This window comes from Neomonachus schauinslandi, chromosome 4 (genome assembly GCF_002201575.2).
Source record: "Neomonachus schauinslandi chromosome 4, ASM220157v2, whole genome shotgun sequence".
NCBI lineage: Eukaryota > Metazoa > Chordata > Mammalia > Carnivora > Phocidae > Neomonachus > Neomonachus schauinslandi.
Genome location: NC_058406.1, coordinates 1,042,788 through 1,069,148, shown reverse-complemented (window position 1 = coordinate 1,069,148; position 26,361 = coordinate 1,042,788). Strand labels below are relative to the sequence as shown.

At 55.9% G+C, this 26,361-nt stretch overlaps 1 protein-coding gene across 1 annotated transcript in view; it reads right to left on the bottom strand.

Annotated features, from left to right (window-relative positions):
* Positions 1-26,355, bottom strand: part of SKI (SKI proto-oncogene) — a 67,708-nt gene extending 41,353 nt beyond the window's left edge. Inside the window, exon 1 of the mRNA XM_044913808.1 lies at positions 25,374-26,355. Coding sequence (XP_044769743.1) covers positions 25,374-26,342 — 969 coding nt within the window. The 5' untranslated portion in view covers positions 26,343-26,355. The remainder of the gene's footprint in view (positions 1-25,373) is intronic.
* Between the last annotated feature and the right edge of the window lie 6 nt (positions 26,356-26,361).

The window sequence follows — 26,361 nt, the reverse complement described above, 5'->3', positions numbered from 1 at the left end:
GGGATGGGGGCAGAGGAGATGCGCACCACCATGTCCCCGTGTCCACTAATCCCCAGAGGAATCGTGAATACAGCAAACAAGCCAGCGAGGACTGGTAACGGGATCATAAACAGCATTTGATTCAGTGAAAGAGAGCAGGAAACTGTTAAGAAAGCTACGAGGGGCGCGGGGGGGGGGGGCCTCAGTTGGTTAAGCATCTGCCTTCAGCTCAGGTCGTGATCCCAGGGTCCTGAGATCGAACTCCACATCAGGCTCCCTGCTCAGTGGGGAGTCTGCTTCTCCCTCTGCCTGCCGCTCCCCCTGCTTGTGTTCCTGCTCTCGCTATCTCTCTCTCTCTCTGGCAAATAAATAAATAAAATCTTTAAAAAAAAAAAGAAAGAAAGAAAGCTACAAATAAATGCAACAAGCAGAAACAGACAGCAAGATGAAAGACCCAGGGTGCCTGGGTGGCTCAGTTGGTTAAGCCACTGCCTTCAGCTCAGGTCATGATCCTGGAGTCCCGGGATCGAGTCCCACATCGGGCTCCCTGCTCGGCAGGGAGTCTGCTTCTCCCTCTGACCCTCCCCCCTCTCATGTGCTCTCTCTTTCTCTCTCTGTCATTCTCTCTCTCTAATGAATAAATAAAATCTTAAAAAAAAAAAAAAGAAAAGTCTTAAATAAATGAGTCAGCTTCCTACTTATGAAACTAGAAAAAGGACCAATTCAACCCAAAGCAAGCCAAAGGAAAGAAACTATAAAGATCAAGACAGAAATCAATGAAGTAGGAAACAGAAAAATAACAGAAAATCAGTGAAACCAAAACTGGTTCTCTGAGATCAGTAAAACTGATAAGCCTCTAGCCAGATTTATCAGGAAAAGAAGAAGAAATGGTCAGCATCAGGACCGTGAGAGGTGGCACCGATTTCTGCAGCTGTTTAGAAAAAATAAGGGAACATCATGAATGACCTCATGAAACAAAGCTGACAACTCAGAGCGAGCAATCACTCACACACAAGCAGACTCTCGGGGCAAGAACAGGCAGCAGGGGCAGCCCTGCCTCATTAAACCCTCCCATAAAGCCCTCCAGACCGGGACGGGCCTCCACGGTTAAGTGCTACCAGGTATCTTTAAAAGAAATGTCTTTCAGAAAATGCAAGAGGGAATACTTCCCAAATAATTCTATGAATCCAACATTCCTCTGATACTAAAACTAGACAAAAAACATTACAAGAACAAAAAATAAAACAAAATAAAAAACCACAGACCAACAGCCCTCATGAATATTAAATGCAAAAATCACAAACAAAATTTTACCAAGTCAATCTCAATAATATTATAAAAGGACAATATATCGCGGCTCCTGGCGGGCTCAGTCGGCAGAGCATGCAACTCTTGATCTCTGCACAGAGCTTACCTTAAAAATCCTAACGATAACGATAACAACAACAATAAAAGGATAATACACTGCGACCCAGGGAGACGTGTCCGAGGAATGAAAGTTTATTTGGCATCTAAAATCAATCAGCAGGGGTGCCTGGGTGGCGCGGTTGGGTTAAGCCTCCGACTCTTGGTTTCAGCTCAGGTCATGATCCAGGGTCCTGGGATCGAGCCCCGCATCAGGCTCCTTGCTCAGCAGGGGTCTGCTTCTCCCTCCCCCTCTCCCTCTGCTGCTCCCCCTGCTCGTGTTCACTCTCACTCTCTCTCACGTAAACAAAAAAAATCTTAAAAAAAAAAAAAAAAGGCAGTACTATGTGAAACTACTATCACACCTAACTGGAATTGAAATAAAAACTTAAAACTATAAAAGAACAAAAACATAAAAAATAAAGAGCAGTACTACTGACAGTAACGCCAAACAAGAAAAACCTGGAGATAATCCAATAAATGTGACAAAAGGCATCAAGGCCTGTGCCCTGAAAGCCATGGAATATTACAGAGGGAACTTTCAAACAACTTAAATGGAGTGGTGCACTCTGACCATGGTTTGGAAAACTCAGTAAAGATGTCAGTTCTTCCCAGATCCATCTGTATACCCACATCAATCCTAATCAAAATTTAGCAAGATTTTTCTTCATAAAAACAACAAACTGATTCTAAAATGCACATGGAAAGGCAGAGGACCCAGGGCAGCCGAGACCTGGAAATGATCCATGCACCTCGACAGGTGGACGCATGAACACCACGTAGCAAATCCAGGCAACGGAACGCTCCCCAGCAGTTAAACAAACACACACAACTACACAGAAGAACCTCAGAATAATTCTGCTGAGTGGAAGAAACCAGACCCCCCCCAAAAAAAAAAAAAAAACCACACACAGAGAAATGTCATTTATATAAAGCTCCAGAGAAGACAAATTCATCTCTAGTGACAGTGGCTACGTGGGGGTGGGGGTGGGGAGGGGCCAGAGGGAGGAAACAGCGACAGACACAGGGACGATTGATGGATGCAGAACAGGCTCCTTATCGTGACTCTAGTTACGGTTCTCCACGGGTACACGTGTATCAAGATCATCACACTGCACACTTTAATTACGTGAGGCTTATTATGTTTAGTGTACCCTTAAAAAGCTGTTTTAAAAAATAACTATACAGCAGTTATCCCAACCAGACCCTTTATAATCCAGGATTCATTTGTTCTATGGTCTTAAGCAATTTCCACGGGTCAACGACAAATGTAAACTAGCAGGATAAGGCCACTATTTCTTCTACGATTGATCCCAAACATATCCTTTTCCTTCCCATAAAAATTCACAAAAATACAGTAGCACTGCATTAAAATAATTTCTCTAGATCAGGAATTGGCAAGCTTTTCCTGTAAAGGGCCAAATCCTAAGTATTTTTAGCTTTGAGGGCCATGCGCTCTCACTCACAACTACTCAAAGCTGCTGCTATACTGCAAAAGCAGCCACAAGCAACGTGAACAAAAATGGGCGTGGCTGAGAGCTAATAAAACTTTATTTGCAAACTTGGGTGGGGGCTGGCTTTGGCCTAGGGCCAGAGCAGGCAGCACTGCAGATCAGGGGTTCTCCCAAGGGGTTCCCCACAGTGCAGCAACATCACCTGGGAACTTACCAGAAATGCAAATGCTCAGGGCCTATCTCAGACCTAGGAATCGGACACTTTAGGCATGAGACCAGGAAGCTAGTCATTCTTAAGAATTCTGAAGTTCAAGTTTAAGAAACTACTGGCTTAGAAAACCAGCAAGAGTGAGGGACTGATCCAGAGCCAAGAACGAAGAAACCAAAGCAAATGTTTAACAGAAAGCTACAGACCACACTCCCCAGAGAAGGCAGCCCCGGGCCTTTGGGCCGTCTGATAAAACAAAGTCTACTGACTAAGAGTACTCAAGAGAAAGACTCCTCCTGACAAACCTCTATTACTAAAGGGCCGTTGCTGGTTCTTTCACTTCTTGACAAAGAGTTTTCAACCTGCTTTAAAAAAAACAGTTCTAGAATGTCTTAGCTCAGACTCTTCCTTCACTCTGCATTCCACTCAACAGAATCTGGAGCTCTGTCATTCCTTGGGGATGATTAAATCTTACACTAAGGGGATCTGAGTCATTCTTCCAAATATCAGTCAAGACCATACTCAGCCACAGACAATGAGGACCTTCCAGGACAGTGAATCGTGTGTGAACATGCACTCACACGCATGTACACACACAAGCATGAAATAAGACATTCCAAGAAAATAAATCCTGGTTATCTGAGGGTTACTTCTGGGTAAAATCACAAATCACCGGCATTACTCTATTTTCCTTTTCAAAGCAACTCTTTATGCCCTTCCTTCCTCAATGCTCAAAATGCCAAGACCTTCTGCAAATCCAGAAAACACATCAAGAAAATAAAATAATTAAAATGCATCATTTGAGGAAAGAAAACCAGTTTTAAGATGGAGATACAAAAATGCTTCGACCCCATTCTCTCAAAAATCACCAAGAGGTGCCTGGCCAGCTCTGAAGGTAGAGCGTGCGACTCTTGATATCAGGGTTGTGAGTTCGAGCCCCACGCTGGGTGCAGATTTGCTTAAAAATAAAATCTTAAATATAAAAAAACTGTCTAAACCCCTGCTCTTCAATGAAGGAGGAAGTTTGTGAACCCTGAGCCTGTGGGAGGATGGGAGGTGGCGAGGAGGAGGAGGGCAGGCTGAGGCCAGAGAGCTGCTGAGAAAGAGCTCCAGGAACCAAAAGGGAAAGCTCGGGGTGTGAAGATGCCGGTTGCCAGAGGAGGTGGATGGGAGATTTCAAGGGAGCAAAACCGGGGACCGCCTGCAAGTCCACATGAGGAGCAGTCAGGCATCAAGCACGGAGAGAAGTAGGATTTCAGAGGAAAGCAGCATTGGCATCCCCGGGGGCGGGAGACGAGACCATACAGCCATGAGCCCTGACATAAGAACAGGTGAAAGCGGTTACAAAAGAAACAAAAACAAAGCCCATCTTAGAAATTACAAATGAAATCACAAAACCTGAAAGTAGACAAGAAAACAGAGTTTGGCAATAAAGCGGAGGAAAGCCCTGGAGAGCGACACCAGAGACGGAGAATGAGAAGGACCGAGGCCGTGCCAGGCCCGGACAGCCCAAGGCACCCCAGAGGGCAGCGCCCCAGAGACACCTGGAGCTCAACCCCAAGCAGGGGCTGGCCTCCTGGGGACAAGGGTGCATGGGGCCTGCACAGGACCACACCGATGCCCGGATCAGGCCCCCTTCACCCACCCTCCAGGCACTGGGAGCCAGAGGACAGCAGAGAGGCGGGCCACACACCAAGTTCAGCACTGGGGGCCAGCCAGGTGGCCAAGGCCAGAGGCAAAACACGCCAGCCAGCGAGCAGGAAACAGAGGCGACCAAGTCCAGGGCCCAGAGCAGAGAGGAAGTGAGGTCAGAACAAGGGCCCCGGGGTGGGGCCGACAGGCAGCGAGGGCAGGCGTCGGATGCCAGATCGGGGTGAACACGACCACATAGTTGTAGAGTAAGCACAAAGTTTGGGTTCATGAGACATGAGCCACGATGATGTGGGCAGGCCCGGGGAGTGGCGGGGACGGGCTGCAGGGGACTAGCAGCCGAGGCAGGACTAGGGACGTGGTGGTGCAGGTGACAGAAACAGGAGGTCAACGGGATAAACAGTGAGCAACAGGAAGTCCCTGCCCGAGGCCAAGTGGAGAGGACGGGATGGGGATGCTGGGTTTGTGCCATTCACCCTTTAGCTGTAGACCTTGTCCACGGATTCCTTAGGCAGCAACAAAAGGTGAAGACAGCAGGCACGCGGAGTTGGCATCAGCCCGCCCAGGGAGCAGGGGCGCCCGCCCGCGTCTCTGTCACCCAACAAAGCGGGCCGTGCTGGGCAGCCCCACAGACGGGAACGGGCATCTGGAGGAAGGAGAGCTGCCGCAGCTGTGTAAGAAGCACAGAGCAGATTCCAAGTCTGCTCCCACCCCCTGGTCCCCGGAGCCCACCCCCAGAGGCAGCAGTGACAGCCGGGTGCGCACAAAACGACGGCCTGACGGCCAGTGGGTGCATGTTCAACATGTCCAGACTGAGGGCCAAGTACATTAAAATGAAAAGCAGCCAGGGGCACCTGGGTGGCTCAGTCGTTAAGCGTCTGCCTTCAGCTCAGGTCATGATCCCAGAGTCCTGGGATCGAGCCCCGCATCGGGCTCCCTGCTCCACGGGAAGCCTGCTTCTCCCTCTCCCACTCCCCCTGCTTGTGTTCCCTCTCTCGCTGTCTCTCTCTGTCAAATAAAATCTTAAAAAAAAAAAAAAAGGCAGCCAGATAAAGATCTAAATGGGGTCTTGAGTTTTCTGTCTGGTCGTTCCTGGGTGAGGCAGCGTCACTGCAGGGCCACTCAAGGGACAGGGAGGCGATGAGATGGCCCACGGTGGGGCAGGTATCCCCCAAGCACCCATGACAAAGGAGATGCAGTCCCCAGGGAGGGGCACTGCTGCGCTCCGGGGTGAAGCAGGAAGGCCTCTTCCGTCGCACCCATATCTGCGATCCCTCCGTCACCAGGCTCCCTGTGGCTCGTCTCGGGGCAGAGGTGCCGGGCAGAGGACAAGGCCCTGTGCTGCAGTGGGAGGGACCGAGGCCCAGACTGCCAGCGCTCCAAGCAAGCACATCCAGCGAGGCTACGGCCTAATCTACATGGCAGACTTTCCAGACTTCAGAATCATCTGGAGATGAACAAGCATGTACCCAAAGGACCCAGAGAATCAGCGGTCCCCCTGGGCCCACCCAGAGGCCACTGACGTCTGAGACAAAGAACACACAGCACAGCTCAGCACTGCTCAGCACTGCTCCAGGCCGGTGAAGGCACTCCAACACTACAGGACCACAGCCCCAAAGGACGCGCAAGGTGACCCTGGCCTCCTGTCACAGCCAGGGTCTCCGAGGCCCAAAGAAGGGTCCGCTGTCTTTGCTCTCAGCACCTCCGGGAGAGGCTCTTCCCAGACTGCAGAACAGTGGGGTGACCTCCCTCAGCGAGGGCAAGGCCACGTCAGCAAAATGGAAGCCCGTGATGTGGTGCGTGGGGGGCCTGGGATGATTCCTCAGTCAGAGCAAACCCCTCAACGTGGACCAAGAGGGTAGGCATGACTCACGAATATGAAGTATCTAGAAAAATGGAGAACCTTCCTCAACAGTAAGCACTCTGTCCGTGATGTCTACTCTGGTCCATAATGTGCAGGGATCACCAGCACTAAGCCCGGCCAAGGCCTTTGCTGTCACCCACCCTCCACCACCCTTACTGCCACCTGAAGCTGTGGGGTTCCTTCCCACTTAGGCTCGGGCTCCAGTCCGCAGCCCCGCAAGCATCTGAAGGGAGGCCTCTGGGCAACACACAGCACACAGACCCTGACAGGGGGGTGGGCCGTCAGCTAACAGCATCAGGTCTGGGAACGCCCTGGGGGGCCAGCCACTCCCTCCCAGACAAGGCCCCCGTCCCGGTCCTTGCAGACCGCAGGTGCCCTCTCCTTACCCCTCCAAGAAGGCCCGCTCCTACCTCTGTCCCCCGCTGCCGGGCTGTGGAGCACGGAGTCGGGTGGTACACACACACACGGTGGAACACGTCCTCGGGAACGAAAGCGAGGCCCCAGGCAGAAGCCAAAGCCTCCGGAACGGAGTGTGAGAGAGTGTGCGCGCACGCGCGTGTGTGCAGGAGGGTTTGGGAGAATTTAGGTTTACACACTGTTTCCTCAAAGCCTGGCCCCTGGGGCATAAACAAAGGGTACAGGAAAAACCCAAGTCCAGACACTGCCTCAGGAGCCTCCTCCAAGAGGACCTGAGCCCAGGAGGCCTGGGGTGACCCTAGCACACCACCACACCCACTCTTGCTCACCGCGAGCCTGTGGCCCGGGGCACAGGCTGCGCCCGGGAGGCCAAGTGTGCTGGCATGGGGGAGGGCTGGCCACCCCCACCCTAGCGCAGGGGCCCTTACTCTAAAAACACGCTCATCCTTCTCAGGGCAGCTGAAAATGAAACCTTTCTTTGTCTGCTTTTTAACCTTGCAGGGCTTCCAGAAATTTGAGGTGAAGGTAAGATTTGTTTTAAGGCTGGAGATAAAGGGGCACCTGGGGGGCTCAGTCCATTAAGTGTCTGACTCCTGATTTCGGCTCAGGTCACAGTCTCAGGGTCGTGAGATCAAGTCCCATGTCGGGCTCCGCGCTCAGCAGGGAGTCTGCTACAGACTCTCTCTCTCCCTCTCCCTCTCCCTCTGCCCCTCCTCAGCCACTTGTGCTCTCAAATAAATAATACAAAGATTAAAGAAAAAAAGGACATAAGAACAGTTTCAATCCTCTCATTCCAACCCAAAATAACGGGACAAGCACCTGAAGGAGGCCACGGCCTGGCCCTGGCTTCCTTTCCCTCCTGCCCCCACTCACCACAAGGGACAACACAGACCAGTGGCCAGGCCTCCAGGGAAGCCTCCCAGCACAGGGAGCGAGCACAGGAGAACATTCTGAGCAAGGAAGAATGTGGGTGACCACGTGCCATGGCCTTCCCGGGCACAGCTGACAGACACACAGATGCAGGGACAGGGAAATGTCAACAGACACCACCTCGTGGGAGGCCCCCAGAGCCAGGAGCCAGAGAAAACCACTGAACGGAAGGAAGCGGCTCAGTTTCTATAAATGACCTACGGCAAAGAGATGTGGAAAAATGGCCAACGTCCACGTGCAGAAAAATCCTCTGCCATCTACATCTGCCCTGTGGTGACCCAACCCCACACTCACCAGAGGCTCTGGCTGGGAGAAAGACGTGTCCACATCCGGGGACGGGTCTCTGTGCGTCTGACCCACCCTGCTGACCTGGTTCTCTCAGGACCCAGTTCAGGAATGCGCAAGCCGCACACGCTGCCACGGGGGTGTGACAGCGTCAGGGGGTCTCAGGAAAAAGACATCAGGAGGGACTGAGTCCCAGTGGGTGGCCAAAAGAGGGGCAATTTAGTCAAGAGAATAATGACAAGAATGGACTGCAACCCTGTAACAGACTGAGTTAGGAAAGACAGACACTCAATGGCAGGAAGAGGGGAAGGGAGGCGCTCCGGGAGAAGCAGGCGCAGGGACCACTGTAACTGGGTCAGCGGGATGGGGCAGGGACGCTGACCCTGCTGGGAGAAAGTTCATCACAGCAGATGCTGACAAGGTCCAAAGTCCTCCGCGAATTACTTATTAACTACGGAGGGGAAAGGCGGACCCCACCCACGAGCACGATCAAAGTTCCCGGCCTGCCGTGCGCCGTCTGGCCTCCAGCCACCACGCGCTGGGGAGGATGTAGTGGCCCCACCAGGCTCCCACCCAAAATGCTGTCCCTGCATCCAACCAGGGGGCATGCCAGGTACTGGAAGTAGAGGCATAACCCACAGGATGGCCCCCAGGCCCTCCCAACGCACCCATGTCACGAAGGACCAAAGGTAGGGGAGGGACCCCGAAGAGAAGCAGCTCGGGGAGAGAGGTGCATCCCGGTGGGTCCTGGGCAGGATGGGGCTGCGGGCTGCTCCGTGGTGGTCGCCATGCTGTGCTAACACTACAAGGCCATCATGTGCAAAAAACGAACACCGAAGACGCACGCTCGCCAATGAGAGGGTGTGCCAACACGGCAAGGTGTCCACACTCACGAGCCCTGGTGAGCGCTGCTCTCATGACTCCACCAGAGGTCTGAAGATTGTTCAGAATAAAAAGTCCTAAGCCAGGGGCGCCTGGGTGGCTCAGTGGTTAAGCGACTGCCTTCCGCTCAGGTCACGGTCCCAGGGTCCTGGGATCGAACCCTGCATCGGGTTCCCTGCTCGGCGGGGAGCCTGCTTCTCCCTCTCCCACTCCCCCTGCTTGTGTTCCCTCTCTCGCTGTGTCTCTCACTGTCAAATAAATAAAATCTTAAAAAAAAAAAAAAAAGTCCTAAGCCAAGGAAAAGCAGCAGGCTTACAGACAGACTGATCTCTACTCCTCCCTCAGCCACCCATAACTGGAGGATGCATAGGAACACAGGAGGGCATGTGCCGAGGAGGGACGTCAGGCACCTTCAGGATGTCCCAGCAGGTGCCACGTTTGAGCTGTGGGCTGTGCAAGACAATGAACTCCCTCAATACTTGAGCCCGCTCAGTGGCAGCCAAATGCATCTGAAATGGAACAGCAACATGACACCTAACTCTAAAAATCCCAGATTTCTGGAACTGTAACAAACCCTGGTTATAAAAACGGGTATCAAATTCCAGTTCAGCTCTCTGGTACAACCATCCAGGAATCCGACGTGCCTGTGGACCTGGACCAACAGCGGCAGGAGGATTGAGAGAAGCACTCTCGGTCCAGCCAGGCCTGTCGAGCATGGAACCAAGACCCCAAGACCGTAGCCTGCAGCTAAGGTGCATGACGACTGGAGACGTCCGTTCTACCAGCTCTTCACCCCGCATGAGCAGGACAGGGCACCGTGGCTCTCAAAGCTGGTTCTCTACTCACGGCCTTGTTTTCATTTTCTGAGAAACCTCACTTTTCCAGGGAAGAACTGCTCTGGGGCCGGGGCGCCTGGCTGGCTCAGTCAGTAGAGCTTGCAACTCTGGATCTTGGGGTCATGAGTTCAAGTCCTGAGTGGAGCGTAGAGCCCACTTAAAAAAAAAAAACTGCTCTGAGGTCAATTTTACCTGGTTCAGATCAAGGCTGTGGATGAGGCTACCACTGTTGGCTCAGTTACCGAAATCACTGTTTGAAGAATTATCAAAGGCTGTCCCACTTGAAAAACGCATCCTGGGATGCCTGGGTGGCTCAGTCGGTTAAGCTTCTGCCTTGAGCTCAGGTCATGATCCCAGGGCCCTGGGATCGAGTCCTGCATCGGGCTCCCTGCTCTTCATCTGCTTTTCCCTCTGCCCATCACCCCTGCTCATGCTCTCACTCTCTCTCGAGATCTCTCTGACAAATAAATAAAATCTTAAAGGAGGAAAGGAAGAAAGGAAGGCAGACAGACACATCCTACCAGACTTGCTCCGTAACAGAACTCTGGCCTTCCCTCCAGCCAGAAGTCATCCGAAAATCGAACTTGGTACAAGCATATCACCAGACACTGCCTAGGGCACGTCTGTGAGCAGCGACCCTCAACCGCACAGAGCCCAGGAGCCTGGGACATCCTCAGCCTGCGCCCCCATGGCTTCAAGGACAGGGGTGGCTCCCAGCATCCCAGCAGGTGAGTTAGGGATCATGTGGACTTGGCCACACAGAGGCCCAGGTCAGACACTCCATCGCATGTCCCACAGGGAACGCTGCCCCCCTGAAGTCCAGGGAGGAGCACAGCCAGCAGGGGTTATCAACAATGGACAGCACAGGCTCCGGTACACAGATGTGCCCACTGAGGGCACAGGGAGCCTCCACGCCTGGCGCACCCTGTGTGTTCTGCTCACAGCGCCTGCCGGTGTCCATCCGACTGGCCCGGCCAGCTGTGAGGAGAGCCGCCACACCAGCCTTCGTGTGCCCACATGCGGCCCTGACTGGGCTCCTGGGATAGCCTGTCAGGCCCGGCTGCCTCCTGTCAGATGCCCTGGCTTTGGGAAGAACTGGAAGGTGCAAATCTGCACAGCACGCACCCTCATCACCCACTACAGAAGGGTAAACTGAGGCCCAGGGAAGTGGCATGACCCAGGACGCCAGAGTAAGGACGTGGCCAAGCCAGGACCTGGGCCCAGGGGCCACCCATGAAGCTCTCTCTCTCTCTGAACTTCTAGAAACTCCTACTTGACCAGAAATACCAAAAAGCTTCAGTGACTCCTGCTTGCACAGAGAAGGTAAGGAAAGAAAACGGGGTGGATAACGTCAGACTCGGGGACAGTGGTGTCTGCTTCACGGGGAGCCGCACACGAGGCAGACAAGCAGCCTCAGGGAGGTCTCCAACTCTGTTTTTCTTTAACCCAAACACAAAGAGCCACCCTCACTGACAGAGGTCACAGGCCACCCCCCCCCCCAGGCTCCCGCTGCCAGGCCTTCCTTTTGACCAGCATCCAGCACGTGGGGGCCCCAGTAGTATTTGTAAAACAAACATCAAGGATCCTCCCCCTTCCAGAGCGCCCCTGCCCTCCTTAACACAGACAAAAAGGCAGAACTGTCACCTGGACCAGGAACCTCAGGTCCCAGCTCCAAGCGTGCTCCGGACACAGAAAGCCAACCGGGGCATGGGGGAACCAAATAACGGGAACGGCTGCTGGCAGCTGAGTCACTGGCTCAGTCAGGGCAGCCCCAGGGATGGGGACACAGACAGCAGGGGCACCACGTGTCCTGGCTGAGATAACCTCCCAGGCCCCCGGAGCCACCCCAGGACCTCCAGGGCCAATGCCCAAAGAGGCAGCAGGCCAGGCCCACCGGAGCTCGGGAGATGGGACGCGGCCACCCCGTCAGCCTCACAGCCATGGTCACGTACACACACTCACCTCCCCACGAGGTGCCAGGACACAACAGCGTGTCGCCCGTGTGAAGGACCAGCATCCCCCAGGCCACCTGTCACCCCCAGCCTCCTGGAACCAATGGAAGCAAACTAGTGCAAACCATGGCCAAGAACAGGCCTGGACTTCAAAGTCTGAGTGAGAAGACCGAGAGCCACACGTAGACGACCACCAGCCTCATGGGAAATGACATTCACAGGTGGAGAGAGGAAGCAAAGTGGCTGACAGTCTCGGACATGTGCGCCTCAAGCTGCCAACTCTTCTAAAGCTGAGCTGGCCTTGGCCGCAGAGCCACCATGCACACTCCCTGAGCCCACTCTGGGCACTCAGGTGCCTATCTCCCTTCATCCTGCCACCCAAAAGCAGCCCCAGGCTTCTTTTCTCCTACTCTCTGGGGAAAGTCAGGGTCAAGCCATCGGGCTTTGAGCTGTCCCCAAGCTGTCTGGTATCTCTTCACTCTGGGTCCCTTATGCCACCCACACTTGCTGATGAGATTAAAAGAAAGGCAGATCTTTGGTGAGAGGCATCACTTTCAGTGAATCCATTTCTTTTTTTTCCTTAAAGATTTCATTTATTTATTTGACAGAGAGAGAGAGAACACGCGTGCACATGCACACAAGCAGGGGGAGCGGCAGAGGGAGAGGGAGAAGCAGACTCCCCGCTAAGCAAGGAGCCCGACGCGGGGCTCGATCCCAGCACCCTGGAATCATGACCTGAGTCGAAGGCAGACACTTAATCAACTGAGCCACCCAGGCACCCCAGTGAATCCACTTTTGTCTTCAAGAACTTTCTACAGAAACTGGCAGGGTGCAAACTTAAGAAAGAGAGGAAAGGGGCGCCTGGGTGGCTCAGTCGGTTGAGCATCCGACTCGTGGTCTCAGCTCAGATCTGGATCTCAGGTTCGTGAGTTCAGGGCCCACATTGGGCTCCACACTCGGTGTGGAGAGCCTACTTAAAAAAAGATGGATCTCCAGCACAGAGATGTTCCTGCCTCTGACATACCAACAGAGGGCTGGTGGAGCCCACTACATACAGGAGACAGGATACCAGAGCACCGCTTACCACAGTGTGACAGGATTAATATCCAGAACACAGAAACAACTCCTACACGTGAACAAACAGCCCGACTCAAAAAAGGACAAAGGACTTGAACAGACATTTCTCCAAAGATGACATCCACACGGCCAATAAGCATACATGACATTCACCATCACTCAGCATCCGGGAAATGCAAATCAGCAGGACCATGAGAGGCCACCTGACGCTCATCAGGATGGCTACTTTCTCAAAAACACAAAAAACACAAACACGAACATCCTTAGCAAGGATGTGCAGAAACTGAAATCCTCGTATACTGTGCGTGAGAGCGTAAGATGGTGCAGCCACCGTAGAAAACAGGACGGCGGTTCCTCAAACAATGAAAACAATTACGGGAAGATGCAGCAATTCTACTTTGGGGCATATGCCCAAAAGTTGAAAGCAGGGGCTCAAAGAGATATCTGCACACCCACGTTCAAAGCCACATTTTCACAAGAGCTAAAAGATGGAAGCAACCAAAGTATTCATCACCATCTGAATGGATAAACAAAAATGTGGTCCATTCATACAATGGAATGGTTCTCAGCCTTAAAAAGAAAGGAAATGCTAACACCTAGTCCATCTTTGATGGACCTTGGTGAAATAAACCAGAAAGAAAAGGACAAACTCTATAGGATTCCACTTCTAAGAGGTCCCTAAAGAAGTCAGATTCAGGGACAGAGAGAAGGGTGGGCACCAGGGGCTGGAGGCAGGGAGGGGGAGTGAGTGTTTCATGGGGACAGACTCTCGGTTTGGGAAGATGGGAAGGTTCTACAAATGGATGGTAGTGATGGTTGTAGAACAATGGGGACGTACTTACGCCCCTGAACTGTGCACTTAAAAACGGTTAAGGGGAGCATCTGGCTGGTTTGGTTGGTAGAGCATTCAACTCTTGAGCTCAGGTTACAAGTTCAAGCCCCATGCTGGCTGTAGAGCTTACTTGAAAAAAAAAGGCTAAAATAGCAAGTTTTATGGTATGTATGTCTTATCTTAATAAGACAAACACACAAGGCAAATTACAGAAATACTAAGAATAACACAATAGCCAACGCCACTAGAAAAAAATCGAACGAGATTTTCACCTTTCAAGTTACACAGAAACATCCTGAATGACAGTAACCAAACGTGTGAGGGGGTAGGAAAATGGGCACGTGCTTAATTCTGTGGGCATGTGAACTGGTGAGCCGTGTAGAAAAAGAATTTCAGTAACAAGTAAAATCAAGAACCCTTGAGGGGTGCCTGGGTGGCTCAGTCAATGAAGCATCTGCCTTTGGCTCAGGTCATGATCCCAGGGTCCTGGGATCGAGCCCCACGTCGGGCTCCCTGCTCAGCAGGGAGTCTGCTTCTCCCTCAGCCTCTCATTCGTGCTCTCTCAAATAAACAAACAAATAAATCTTAAGGAAAAAAGAACCCTTGAAAAGGCCCTACGCCTTCCCAGTGCTGGAGTACGGAAATGGTCAGAACACGTCCCAGAGTCGCCCCTTAGTCGGGATTCACGATGCAGAAGAGATAGAGATGTGGATGTCGTGTGTGCGTGCCCCCTTTGATCCGCCGACTCTTCTATAAGAAACTCACCCCCACCCAACCTCACAAGTGCCCAAGCAGATGCACTTATAGTGGGAGCAGACCTCAGCCATGACGGGACAGAGGAGCTGCCCTCCCTGCAGGGGGCTGGTCAGTCGGTGAAGCCACGTCAGGAACCTGTTCAGCGTGGTCCAGACGCCCTCTGACTCAGTCCTTCCACCCCAGCCCACGCTCCAGACACACGCACACACGTGGGCCAACAACAAGCTGCAGTGATCATTCATGGGCATCCACGAGGGAAGCCAGAAGGTCCACCAACCCAAGAATGGGGACAGGCCACACAGCAATGAGGTGGCACACAGGAGTGACAAGGGCACCGGGTGAGAGCCCTGCAGAGACGAGAGTACTGACGGGGCCGTGCCAGCTACGCACGGACACGGGAGGCCGCGAGGACATCCCTGGGGGCACTCAGGCACAGTGCATTTCCTCACCTGGGTGGGGGTGGGGACAACGCGGGCGGCAGCCAGCAGACACCAGCATTCCTTGCTCGTCCACGTTGCCGCACGAGGCTTCTGTGAAGCATCAGTGGCAAGATGCTCCCTGAAGCACCACTTGGAGTAACGCACAGTGCGTGCCCCAGATGTGAACTCCAGAGCCCTCGACACCACAGAGCACTTGCAAATGCTCTGGCTGTGCAGGCGCAAACCCAGGCACACACACGTGCACACAGACATGCACGCGTGCACACACGGGCACGCACACGTGCACAGAGGCTCGCACACGTGCACACAGGGGCACGCGTGCATGGAAGGCCCATCGCCACAAGCAAGGTGGCCCTGGATCCTGCAAAGCAACCACAGAAGAGCCATTTCTGAGACAGCGGGGATCTGAACACGGCAGGAAGGAGTTCTCACGACCACCGGGTACGCCAACCGCACCAAGCTCAAGACTTTCCACAACTCTGGATACATTAGATACTGAAATGCTGAACTATGAAATAGATGCTGGGATTTGCTTTAGAAAAGAATGACAGCCCCATAGCACAAACAAGGAGGGAGAAGTCAGATGAAATGGAACGAGTACGACGCCAGGAACTGCTGGGCTGGGCCTGTGGGCTCCGAGAACCAGTCTCCCGATTTCAGTGTCAGCTTGAAATTTCCCATCTTAACAGTATGTTTTCACAAATCCACACATACGTCCTAATGACGCAGGAAGAAACGCACCCCCCACTGACCCCATGTCAGGGGACGGGGACAGGGAACTCCCGCCATCACGGTGCTGGGAGACACAGGACGGGATCCATGTAGCCTCCCTGGGCCCCTGCTCCACACGTCCAGCCGACTTTCAGCAACAACGGCTGAGGCCCCAGCATCCGGGGCGCCACCAAGCTTCTGCGCTCCCCTCGCCCAGCGCCCCTGGTGCTGCCTGAACCCCCTCCACAGCCCTCCGGCCCCTCACACCTGCCAACAGGGCCACACTGGCCAAGGTTCCAAAAGGCTGGGGCCACAGGGAGAGCAGGCCATGTTGTGGGGCTGCCTGGCTAGGTCCCCGCTGTCGTCCTCAGCCCCCAGGGATCAGAGAGAGAACCGAGACACAAGCCTTTGTCAGAGACTGAGAGAAAACAGATCTACCAAAGAAATCACAATTCAAATACAAATGTTTAAGTGAGAAAATAAAAAGGCTATCTGCACAAAAGACATCAAGTCCAATCAGGTAATTAAATCTAGGAGTGCTCTGAATACCACAGTAACGAGACCATCTCAACAGCAGTGACAAGGAAATTAAGCAAGTTCTCCCATAAACAGGAGGAAATTCCAACACAAACCCAGCAGGAAGGGACACGTGCGCTGACCCCCCCCACCCAGCGGCAGCGAATGGACGCTAGGCCAGCCCTGGCTGAGCCCACAGGGTGGGCACCACACTCTGGTTTGGGGGGGGTGGGGGAGGGGGGCTGTGCAGGAGGGAAACCTTCCTGCTGCAGAGCCAGGAAGGAGCTTCAAAGTTCAGAATTCCCCGGGGCCTTCGGCAGGCATCAGGGACCAGGGTGTGCACTTCGGCCATGCGGGGACCCAGGCTCGTAGTTTGCAGGCCCGTCGAGGCGCAGGTCGTCAGGGCAGAGGCCTGTAGCCGCTGGTCCTCTGTGGTCCCCTCAGTCAAGAGCCTTCCGGACCTCCGTTCCAGGACCAGGCACGTTGCCCCGGCCCTGGGTGTTGCCAAGGGCTCCTGGACGACCACGGCCAGCCCGAGCTCCAGGAAACACGGGACATGTCATCACTCGTAGAGCCACACTGAGGCAACCCATGGGCTTACCTTGCTCTTACAGCTTAAAGAGCTTCCTAAATTGAGGCAAAATCGACTAAGGTCAGGCAGGCTGGGCGACACTTACTGCATACAAGAATGTAAAAAAAAAAAAAAAAAAAATCACAGTTTTGATAGTTCTGCAAAAAAAACTTAGCAAATTTACAACAAAACTGTCAAGTAATTAAGGCAAGGCACTTCACACATGAACTTAAACTGCTAATTAAAATCCCCTCGCTTAATTGACTACATTTGCATATCATTCAACTTGGGAGCACAATTTTTTAATGGTTTGGGCAACACAGTTGTAACGCCAGGAAGCAGGGAGGCAGCAGGTAAGGCGGGGCCAGCAGCACCCACTGCACACACGCGTCCACACTCGGCCGCCCGCACGCGTCCAGCCAGGCAACTGGCGCTGCAGCCCGACACCGCACAGACTTGACACGAGGCTTGGGGGTCACCCACCCCCGCCAGGGCTGGCCAGTCTGCACTCCCTCGCTGCAGCCCAGCACCCCCGCCCCAGGGGGGAAAGGAGGAGAGTTGCCAGCATGGAGATCCCACCGCGGCTGGGGCTGATGACAGCACCTCACTACTACCCAGTGCCTCTGCCTCAACCTCCCCAGCGGGGAGCCCCCAGCAGATTCCAGAACCACATGTGGGATGCGTGCACCTGTCCCTTCCTCCAGGGAGAGGGTTCCCAGCTTTGCCAGCAGCATGGCTGACTGCCCCCTTCTTCCCTGGTTCCTCTGCATGCTCACCGAGTGCCAGCCCTCCCATTCAAGAAACACACAGCTCCCTATGCCTGGGGGCCCAACCAACGCTGGGGCCCAGGGGAGGACAGACGTCGACATCAGCACGACTCACAGAAAACTCGGTTGACCAGGGCAGCTTAGGGATCCAGACTGGGCACTGTGAGGCCCAGGCAGATGAGAGGGCCATGGGTCTTTCAAACAGGGGTTTCTGTGTCACCTTCAGCGCAGAGCCTACGTAAAGACCACAAACCATTGCCCTCGTCCCCACAGCTGGACCACACAGGGGTCTGCAGAGGCAACAGGCACTTCTTGTTCTGATGGTTTCAGCGCAGCGGTGAGGGGGTTCAAAAGGAGAACGTCAGGAAATTAGAAGCATGCATCCACAGGGATGGGCAGACAGCATGAGGGGTGCCCAAACAGCCACGGCTCTGCGGAAGGAGGGAGCATCACCATGAGCACCGCAAGAACCACGAATGCCACACACAGAAGCAGCTCCAAGAGCAAACTCCATGACGGGTGTGAAAAGTGAGCATACTTGAGGTGGGGAAGGGGGCACGGCCTGGTGCCAGCTCGCCTGTCCCGTGGAGGCCTCACCTACCAGTCAGGCTAGAGCCACAGACTGGCACCGTGGGCTGGGATCACAAAAAGAACAGCTGACCGCAGACAGACGTGGACAGGGCATGAGAGGCTGGTTCTGCTCCCAAGGGAATGGAATGCCGACCGGGCCCCCCATAACAGGGACTCACAGGTCATCCAGACAGCCCGAGCCTCAGACCCAGGCAGCCCGCTAGTCTTACCGGCGCTAGACGTGGCTGTGCTCCCCCAGAGTGTGGGGCTGGGGCAGCACTGGGCGTCCTTTCCTGCACATGAAAGACAGACCTTCAGTCTTCCCCCCCCAAGCTGCACAGCCCAGCTGGGGAGAGTAGGGTGCAGAAGAGAACATGCCACCAGGCCCAGGCTCCAGGCAGGTCTGGGACAGAGGAACAACCTGACAGCTGGCATAGGACCCCAAAACACATCCACCACCTGCACCCCCACGTCTCATGTGCTCCCGGCGGGCTCAGCCCCATTCCTTCACGCCACCCCGTCCCACAGGGTCAGACCCAGGGGCTGGGACACACGACTGAGCTGCCGTCGTGTGATTGTCACCCCCACCTGCCACCTCACCTGTGGGCTCAGGAGTCGGGCCAGGACAAGAAGGGCCACACCAGAGCCCCACTGGCACCTGGGACCTCAGGCCCCCACGACTTGGCTAACCTTAGTCAGGGCAGGATGAGCCCCTGGCCGGGGCTGCCCTAGCCACAGCAGCCCTGGGGCTGGCGCGCCTGCCGCTCCCTCCACCACAGCGGGGTTCCTCTGCACCAAGCAACACAGGGGTCCCACGGGGAGCCTATTCTCAACAAGACATGCTTGTCTCTTTTCAGAGTAGCCAGCTAATATCCCAGCGGAAGCCCAATCAAGGCGGGCACCACGGCCAGGCTCGTCCAGCTCCAGAGCCGAGAATACCTTCGTTCCAAAGCAGTGGCCAGGCATCTGGGCTCAAACCGGGTTTAAAGCACCCCCCATAGGCCTAAGCAAGCCACCTTCTTCAAAACACACAACACGACCAGAACGAACGACACCTAAGGGACGTAACTCTGCTCCTGAGAAAGTTCCTACACCTTTCCTTTTCGACCTGTCAAGAGCAGAGCTGCCCAGAAACCCCCAACAACTAGTGATTTCATGCCTCCGTGAGTCATTCAAGGAGTATTTGTTCCGGGCCCGGAACTGGGGACTCAGCCGTGACAACCTGCCCCCTCCATGAGGCTGACAACACAACCACAAACACACAAATCCCAGGCCCACCGCAACAAGGGTAGCCCAGAGAACCAAGACCGGGGGAAGGCCCGACCACTGCGCGCTGCAGCCCAGAGGCTCACGTGGAGACTTCCTGAATCACTACCTAGAGCTGCAAAATCAAGAAGTCGTCGCGTCCTTTGATTCCTTCCAAGTCAAAACAGTCACATCAGATAAAACACAAACGCCGCACACCAAGACAACCTCAGTCGCTTCACAGGCTCATGCCAAGACTCCTCCCGAAGCCTCCCATCTGTTTCACCAGCACGGAAGACACAAGCATTGCCCAAAGGAACAAGAATTTCTAGCAAAGACCAGAGCAGCACACAGGCCGCACACTGCAGGAAACGGGCACCGCGGGCACCAGCAGGCCTGCACGCAGCCAGCGGGCTCCTCCCCTTGCAGGTGCCCCAGCCACTCTGCCCCTTCTTCCGATGTTCCTCTCATCCCCCCCATCTCATTTCGACCTCCCGCCTGAGTCCAGTCCTTCACATCAGTAAATACGGAGACACAAGGAGCGGCCAGTCCCAGAAGCAAAAAACCCTCCCGCCGCCCCCCCTCAAACCAGCTCCCAAGCTCTGTGACCAGGAAGACCACCCCACCTCGCTGAGCCTCTCGCAGTGACTTTGCCTAGAAACACAGTAAGTCTAATGCAGCAAAACGGGCACCCAGTCTGTCCTCTAGAATCGTACCCTCTATTCCCAGAAGAGCAGCGTTAAGAGCTATTGTTGACCCCACCACCAGCCCTGGGAACAGGCTAGAGGCTTCCTGAGCATGACCCGAGTTTGCCTGGACACACCGCACCTGGTCTACTGGGAGAGAGGGCAGCCTCGGAGAGGTGGGGCAGGACGAGGACCTCTGCTGCGCTCGCACACGCAACGGGACCACATACGTAGCCCCCTGAGATCCCTGCCACCATGCCACTGCACTCCCACAGGTAACCCGACACCACCCGAAACCTGCTCCAGACCACGCGAGGCCATGCAGGGAGGAGCCACCCGCCACACAGCCCCACACCCCCAGGAAATGACTTCCAGTCCCTTCTTTGCAATTCTGATCCGCCCCCCACACCTGAGACGGTCAGTAAACAGAAAGTGGGGAGCAATGGGCATGGCCCCCAGGCCACACCCGGGCTCCATCCCAATGCCCCCCCCCCCCGCCTTTCCCTGGTTCCCCATTTCCTCAGGGACAGCAAACCAGGAGGGTGAGGGCCTGAGCAAGAATGGAGGCCTTCTCCCACTGCAGCTCTCACAGACCTGAAGGAAATAATTCAGCCTCTATATTTTGACTCAAAACAAAGAAACTTTTTAAAAACATTTCAGTTGAAACTTGCATAATTCTTCCAGTGGAGAAATCCTCCCCGTTTCGCAATCCTTAGAAAGAGACACATAATTGCTGCTTGTGTAACAGTCTCCGGGCCACTAAGAGTCCCGCCGCCGGCCTCGGCCACCTCCCGCGGTCACCTCCCGCCAGACAGCCAGGGCTGGCCCCGGAAGCACCACCTCCCCCGCCTCCCCCCCCCCCCCGCAGCTCCCCGCAGCCAGGGCTGTGGGGCGGGGCTCGGTCACACTCCCCCAGACTTCCTCCTGCTCCTGGCCTGTCTGCCCTCGCCCGACATCTCAGACACACATTACACAAACCGGCTGCAGGGAAGGCTGAGAAACCGAGACGCGGAGAGTCCGTGACCCTACTCCCGAAGCCCTGTGCTGACTGGGGGACCCCGGTGAGGGAGCAGGAACAGAGGCGAAGGTCACCCAATGACCCTGCTGCCCCCGGCCAGCTGCCGCCCTGAGGAAACTCCAAGAGGCTAGGGGCCTGGCCCAGCTCCAAAGAGGGGTCCTGGAAACTGGCAGGACAGCCAACAGAGGGGCAGACAGACAGATGGGCAGGCAGCCCACACCTGGAGGACCATCCAGACACGGCTCTGCACATGCAGCCAGGCCGAGGCACCCAGCCAGCAGGGAGGTCCTACTCACTCTCGCACGGCCCACTACAGGGCGTAGCGAGAAACCGGAGGCCTTGTTCAAGCTGTCGTATCCCCCATTTGAGAAGACTCCCCAACCTTCACTCTGCGGCCTTCACCTGGCGACCAGACCGACTCGCAGACCCCATCCTTCTGCATGGCCGGGGCAGGGGGAGGCCAAGGCCCGTCCAGGAACTTTGTCTCAGAGCATCACCTGAGATGGCACCCCACTTTCTCAGCCAAACGTCTGGAACCAGGAAATCACCATGGAACCCCACGAAAGCCTACAGCAAAACAAGGGGACAAAGGGACAACCGACCCTCTAAATCTCTGCGGGCACAACAGATGGCATCAGGGTAAAGCCAGTCCCCCCATGAAAGAGGGGTCCCAGGTGAAGCATGCAGGTCAGAGTCTGTGTCCAGCCTGATGGAACATTCTTGATAGCATTCCTTCCCAAGATAACTTCAGCTTAAAAGAGCAAACCACATCTCACTAGGGGAGTGTCCACAGGCTGGAACCCCCTTCCTGGCCTGTGGACTTAAAAGCTGCAGTCACTCCCCCACAGGGGCCACAAGACTCCATGCCCCCAGTGCTGCCGGCCGGGTCTCTGCTTTCAGAAAACACTGCCCTGTGACCAGGGAAAAGTTTCAGATGACATGAAGAAAACTGTTCCAATGTCAGGAATTCAGACAAATCCAGTCGTGGGCACTCATGCCACACCGGGCCCCTGGAGCAAAACGGCCCACACAACAAGCCCCCTCTGAGAACTTGGGTGTCTGAAAGACAAGGGTACGATAAACAAACCCAGGCCAGGCTCTCCAACCCGAGAATCAGGACACCCTGCAGAACAAACAGCAGTTCCAAGGAACCAGTTTCTGGAGCGCGGGCCCCGGGGAGGCAGAGCACCGCCCTGTGGTCGGCCCAAAAGGGAAACACCTGGTGACCCAGCAAGGAGCCGTCCTGCGGGGTGAGGAGCCAGGCCCCAAGCAGCAGCCAAGCCGGCAGCACGGATGTCCCCCTCTGCCGGCAATCTACACAGCCGGACAACTGGCCCACTTTAGTCCAAATACCATGAGACAAGCCCAAGAGGAAGGGACAGAGCCAAGTGGGCAGAACAAGAGTGGAGAAGGCTCTGAGTCCCCATCTCCTGGCCACGTGTTCCCCCAGCAACAAAATGACACATCCCCACCCCACCTGACACTGGACACCTGAACACCCTCAAGAAATAAAACGTCACCATCACACCGCTTGCTACAGTCATTTCACATGAGGAAACACAGAGACAGAGAGGTTAAGCAACTGGCTCGAGGTCACACAGCCAGGAGAGATGTAATGAGGCTACGGGAGCAGCCCCATGGGGTTCCACAGCTGGACTGGCCCACTGCAGGACAGCAGGACAGCAGCCTGGGGGGAAGGGGCTCAGAGGCGGCTCCCCAGCACTCCGGAGGCCCCTCCTGGCACAGGTGGCAACAGAGTGCTGACCGGTCTCTGGCTGGCAGGAGACTGGGGCAGCACTTCAGCTCCACAGCCTGGAACGCGCTCCAGCTCCCGTGGCCTCACCAGAACCCAAGGCCCTAAGGGAGCCGTGGCCCTACACAGAGAATTCCAGCACATTCTTTGTTCCCTGCTGTCCTCATCCTTAGTAAATCAAAAATGTTAAACTAACCTAACAAACAACTGAAAAAATTCAAGATCTATTCCATGAACAAACTGTCAAAAGCAAGCACAAGGAGCAATGAGATAGGCAGGGCTCGGGGGGGGGGGGCAGATGGGGGGGTCTTCCCAGGCAGCTCCATCCGGAGCAAGTGGGCTCTGGGCAGCTGGGGATCTCCGCCCACCCTGAGCTGATACCTGCCTCACGTGGTGCCCTCGGCACGTAGACAGACGAGCACATGGCTCTGCTAGGAGATTTAAAGAGAACGATGCACCCCAGGACTCCCAACTGTGTGGCCACAGAGCCAAGGAAGCAGGCAGAACCCCAAGAACAGGACAAGCAGAAAAAACTGGCAAGGGAAGCGCCCCACGAGGTGGCAGAGCCAGCAGGAGAGCACTCGAGAGCTCAAGGAAGCCTGGGGCCGGGCGCGCAGGCCAGGTCACCACCACGAGGACGGGCTGGCTGACACTCGGGCCTGGATACCCCACCCACTTACGATGAGCAGCTTTTCCTCGTCACGGGGGAAATTTTTGTCTCATCAGTCAATGAGATTTAGAGCAGCATCAGGGAAGGCACTGAAGGAGAAAGGGCGGCCCTGATCATCTGCTGAAAAGGCCGGAGCAGAAACAGGCTCTGGCCTCTGCTTTCCGGACTGCAGGGACCAGTCCTGCTTCTCCCCAGGCAGTGCTTGGGCCTGAGCGCTCAGGCTGGGCCTTCCCTGAGCTGGAGGACGGCCGCGCCCACAACCACGGCGCCTGCTCCGAGAGAAGCCGGGCCGGGGTCTACGGCTGTGACAAAGGGCCAGCCCCCACCACACACCCCTCACGCCCGACTCAGACACCGACACAGACACACCCTGCCACACAAGGTCCTCTGCCACCTGTGCTGGAGATAAGTGGCCTGCCACGGCTCGGCCACAAGCTGCAGGCCACAGTGGCCGTGGAAGGTACGGGCGCCCCAAACAGAAAAGCCCCCGGTTCCCATAGGGTGCCCATCTCGCCACCCACCACCAAATCATCTGAAATCAAAGGCTTGGGCCTTTCCTGCAGCATCCTTCCCTACTCAGACCATCCCTCCCGCCCAACCCCTGCCCCACAGTCTGCAGACAGCTTGCCACCTGGGCAGCAACACAGCTGAGGGCAGAAATGCCACCGAAAGCATGTGCACGCGCACACACAGCAGCCCCCTCCGAGCACAGGCAACAGGCCCCCACATCCCCAGCCCCTCCTCTGCTCACCGAGACTCTGACACTCCGCTGGAGGGGCGCCCGGATAAAACCGGGCGGGAGCATCTATTCACAGATTTAGAAAAAAAAGTTTGATGCAGTAGCTGAATTAATTAGGCCTCCTCAGAATAGCTGAGCCAATGCAGCATTCTGTGTATGCAATTTAATAAGCCTGGATTTTTAAAATAAAAGTTACAAATACTTGGGGAGGGGAAGACACCATGAAAAGTTGGTGAGGACCCCAGTGGATGGCCTCAGGGTCCAGTGGCCTGGGAGCCACCCAGCCAGCTACCCAGCAGGATCACACACATCCTCGCCTGGCAAACAACAGAGCCTGGGCCAGTGGCCCTCCCCCGCCCGGCAGCGTTTCAGAAAGAGGGAGACAAGGAAACGGGCGTGTCCAAAACAAATCACAGGCCATGAGCTACTCCTACTCAGGGCCCCAGGTGCCCGCTGACCAGGCCCCAAGCCCAGGGCCAAACGGCCCTTGCCCCCACACTGGGGGACTCTGGGATTCACACCCTGGCAGACGCAGGGAAACACACAGAGCTGGAGTCGCCGAGTCTCGGCCCCCTGCCACCGTGGCCTGGACACCTGGCTTTGTTTTTGAGTCTGTCTCCCAAGGCTTCAAGGCACAAACAGGCCCCACCGGGTCCAGTTCTGTCTGCTGAGGACCACTGGCAAGAACCCCTCTGTCGGCGGGGGGGGGAGGCCTTGGTCTGCACACCTCCTCACCGCCCGCGAGGAAGACCTAGGCCTGAGGCTGCAGCCTGGGCCCAGCCCAGATCTAACTTCCCAGGACTCGGAGCAAGACTGAGTGCTGAAGCCTGCCCTTCCCGGCCCATCAGGGCAATGGCTGTGGACATCAGGAAGGCTTCTCCACCCACCAAGCCAGCCACCCCCCCCCCCCCCACCCCGACCACTGGGGCCACCCACGCCAAGCAAGCTGGCTCATCACAGGGGTCGAGCCAGAGAACCTTCCTACACTGTCGGTGGGGATGACGATGCTACCCTGAATTTCCCTGAAATAGATCCAAATCCCGAGACAAGCCCTAAACTGCACAGACAGAGCCCATGGCCCAGGAGGGCCCCCCAGCTTCCAGGCCCTGGGGCCCAGCACACCCAGGGTCCTCCCACTCCCACAGCCAACGGGACACTCACCCGGGGCACCCGCCGCTTGTACTTGTTGCCATAGTCAAACTTCTCCTTCACGTCGTCCAGGCAGCGGCCAAGGCGCGCCTGTTCCTCCTTGCCTGTGTAGTCCTGGCTCAGCAGGATGTAGGCCCGCCAGTTGGCCGAGTCGAAGCCCCAGTGGCAGGTCCGGTTCTCCAGCGCCTTGTGGGAGTGCACCACGAACTTGTGCGGGGGATACATGAGGCGGCAGTCGAGGCACTGGATGCAGGCGGCACTCGGGCTGCTGTAGAGCTCGGGCACCAGCAGCCCCTTACACTTGCCGAAGCACTCGTGGTACACACGCACGCTGCGCTCGCTGAGCTCCAGGCCCAGCGCCAGACTGGCGGCCAACTCCTTCTTGCAGGGCGGCGGGTAGGCGCCGCCGTAGAGCAGCGCGTTGCACAGGCGCTCGGCGTCCGTCTTGGTGATGAGCCCGCACGAGGGCGCCGAGAAGGGCAGAATGCCCATGACTTTGAGGATCTCCAGCTGGTCCGCCGTGCAGCGCGAGCAGTAGATGTGCAGCTCGTCGCACACCGAGTTGATCTGCTGCAGCGAGAAGTCGCGCAGCACCGAGTTGAGGATCTGCGGCAGGCACAGGCGCTTCTCGCCGCCCACCACGAAGCACGAGATGGTCTCGCCCTCCAGCACGGTCTCGCAGCGCTCGGTGGAGCGGTCGGACGGCATGAAGAAGGGCCCGGGGAGCACGGGCGGCGGCGGCTGGATAGCTGGCAGGTGCAGCACGGGCGGCGGCTCCGCGGCCGCGGGCACCGGCGCCGGCACCGCAGCCGCGCTTGCCTCCTTGGCGCTCTCCTTCTTGTAGGCCTCCTGCGCCCAGCGCGCCGAGAAGGCGGCCGGGCCGCCCAGCGAGCTCATAGAGCTCAGGTGGAACTGCTCCAGCGTCTTCTGCAGCCCCGGGTGCGGCTGGAAGCCGCCGCGGCCGCCCGCCGCCGCCTCCATGGTGCGCTCCGGCTCCCCG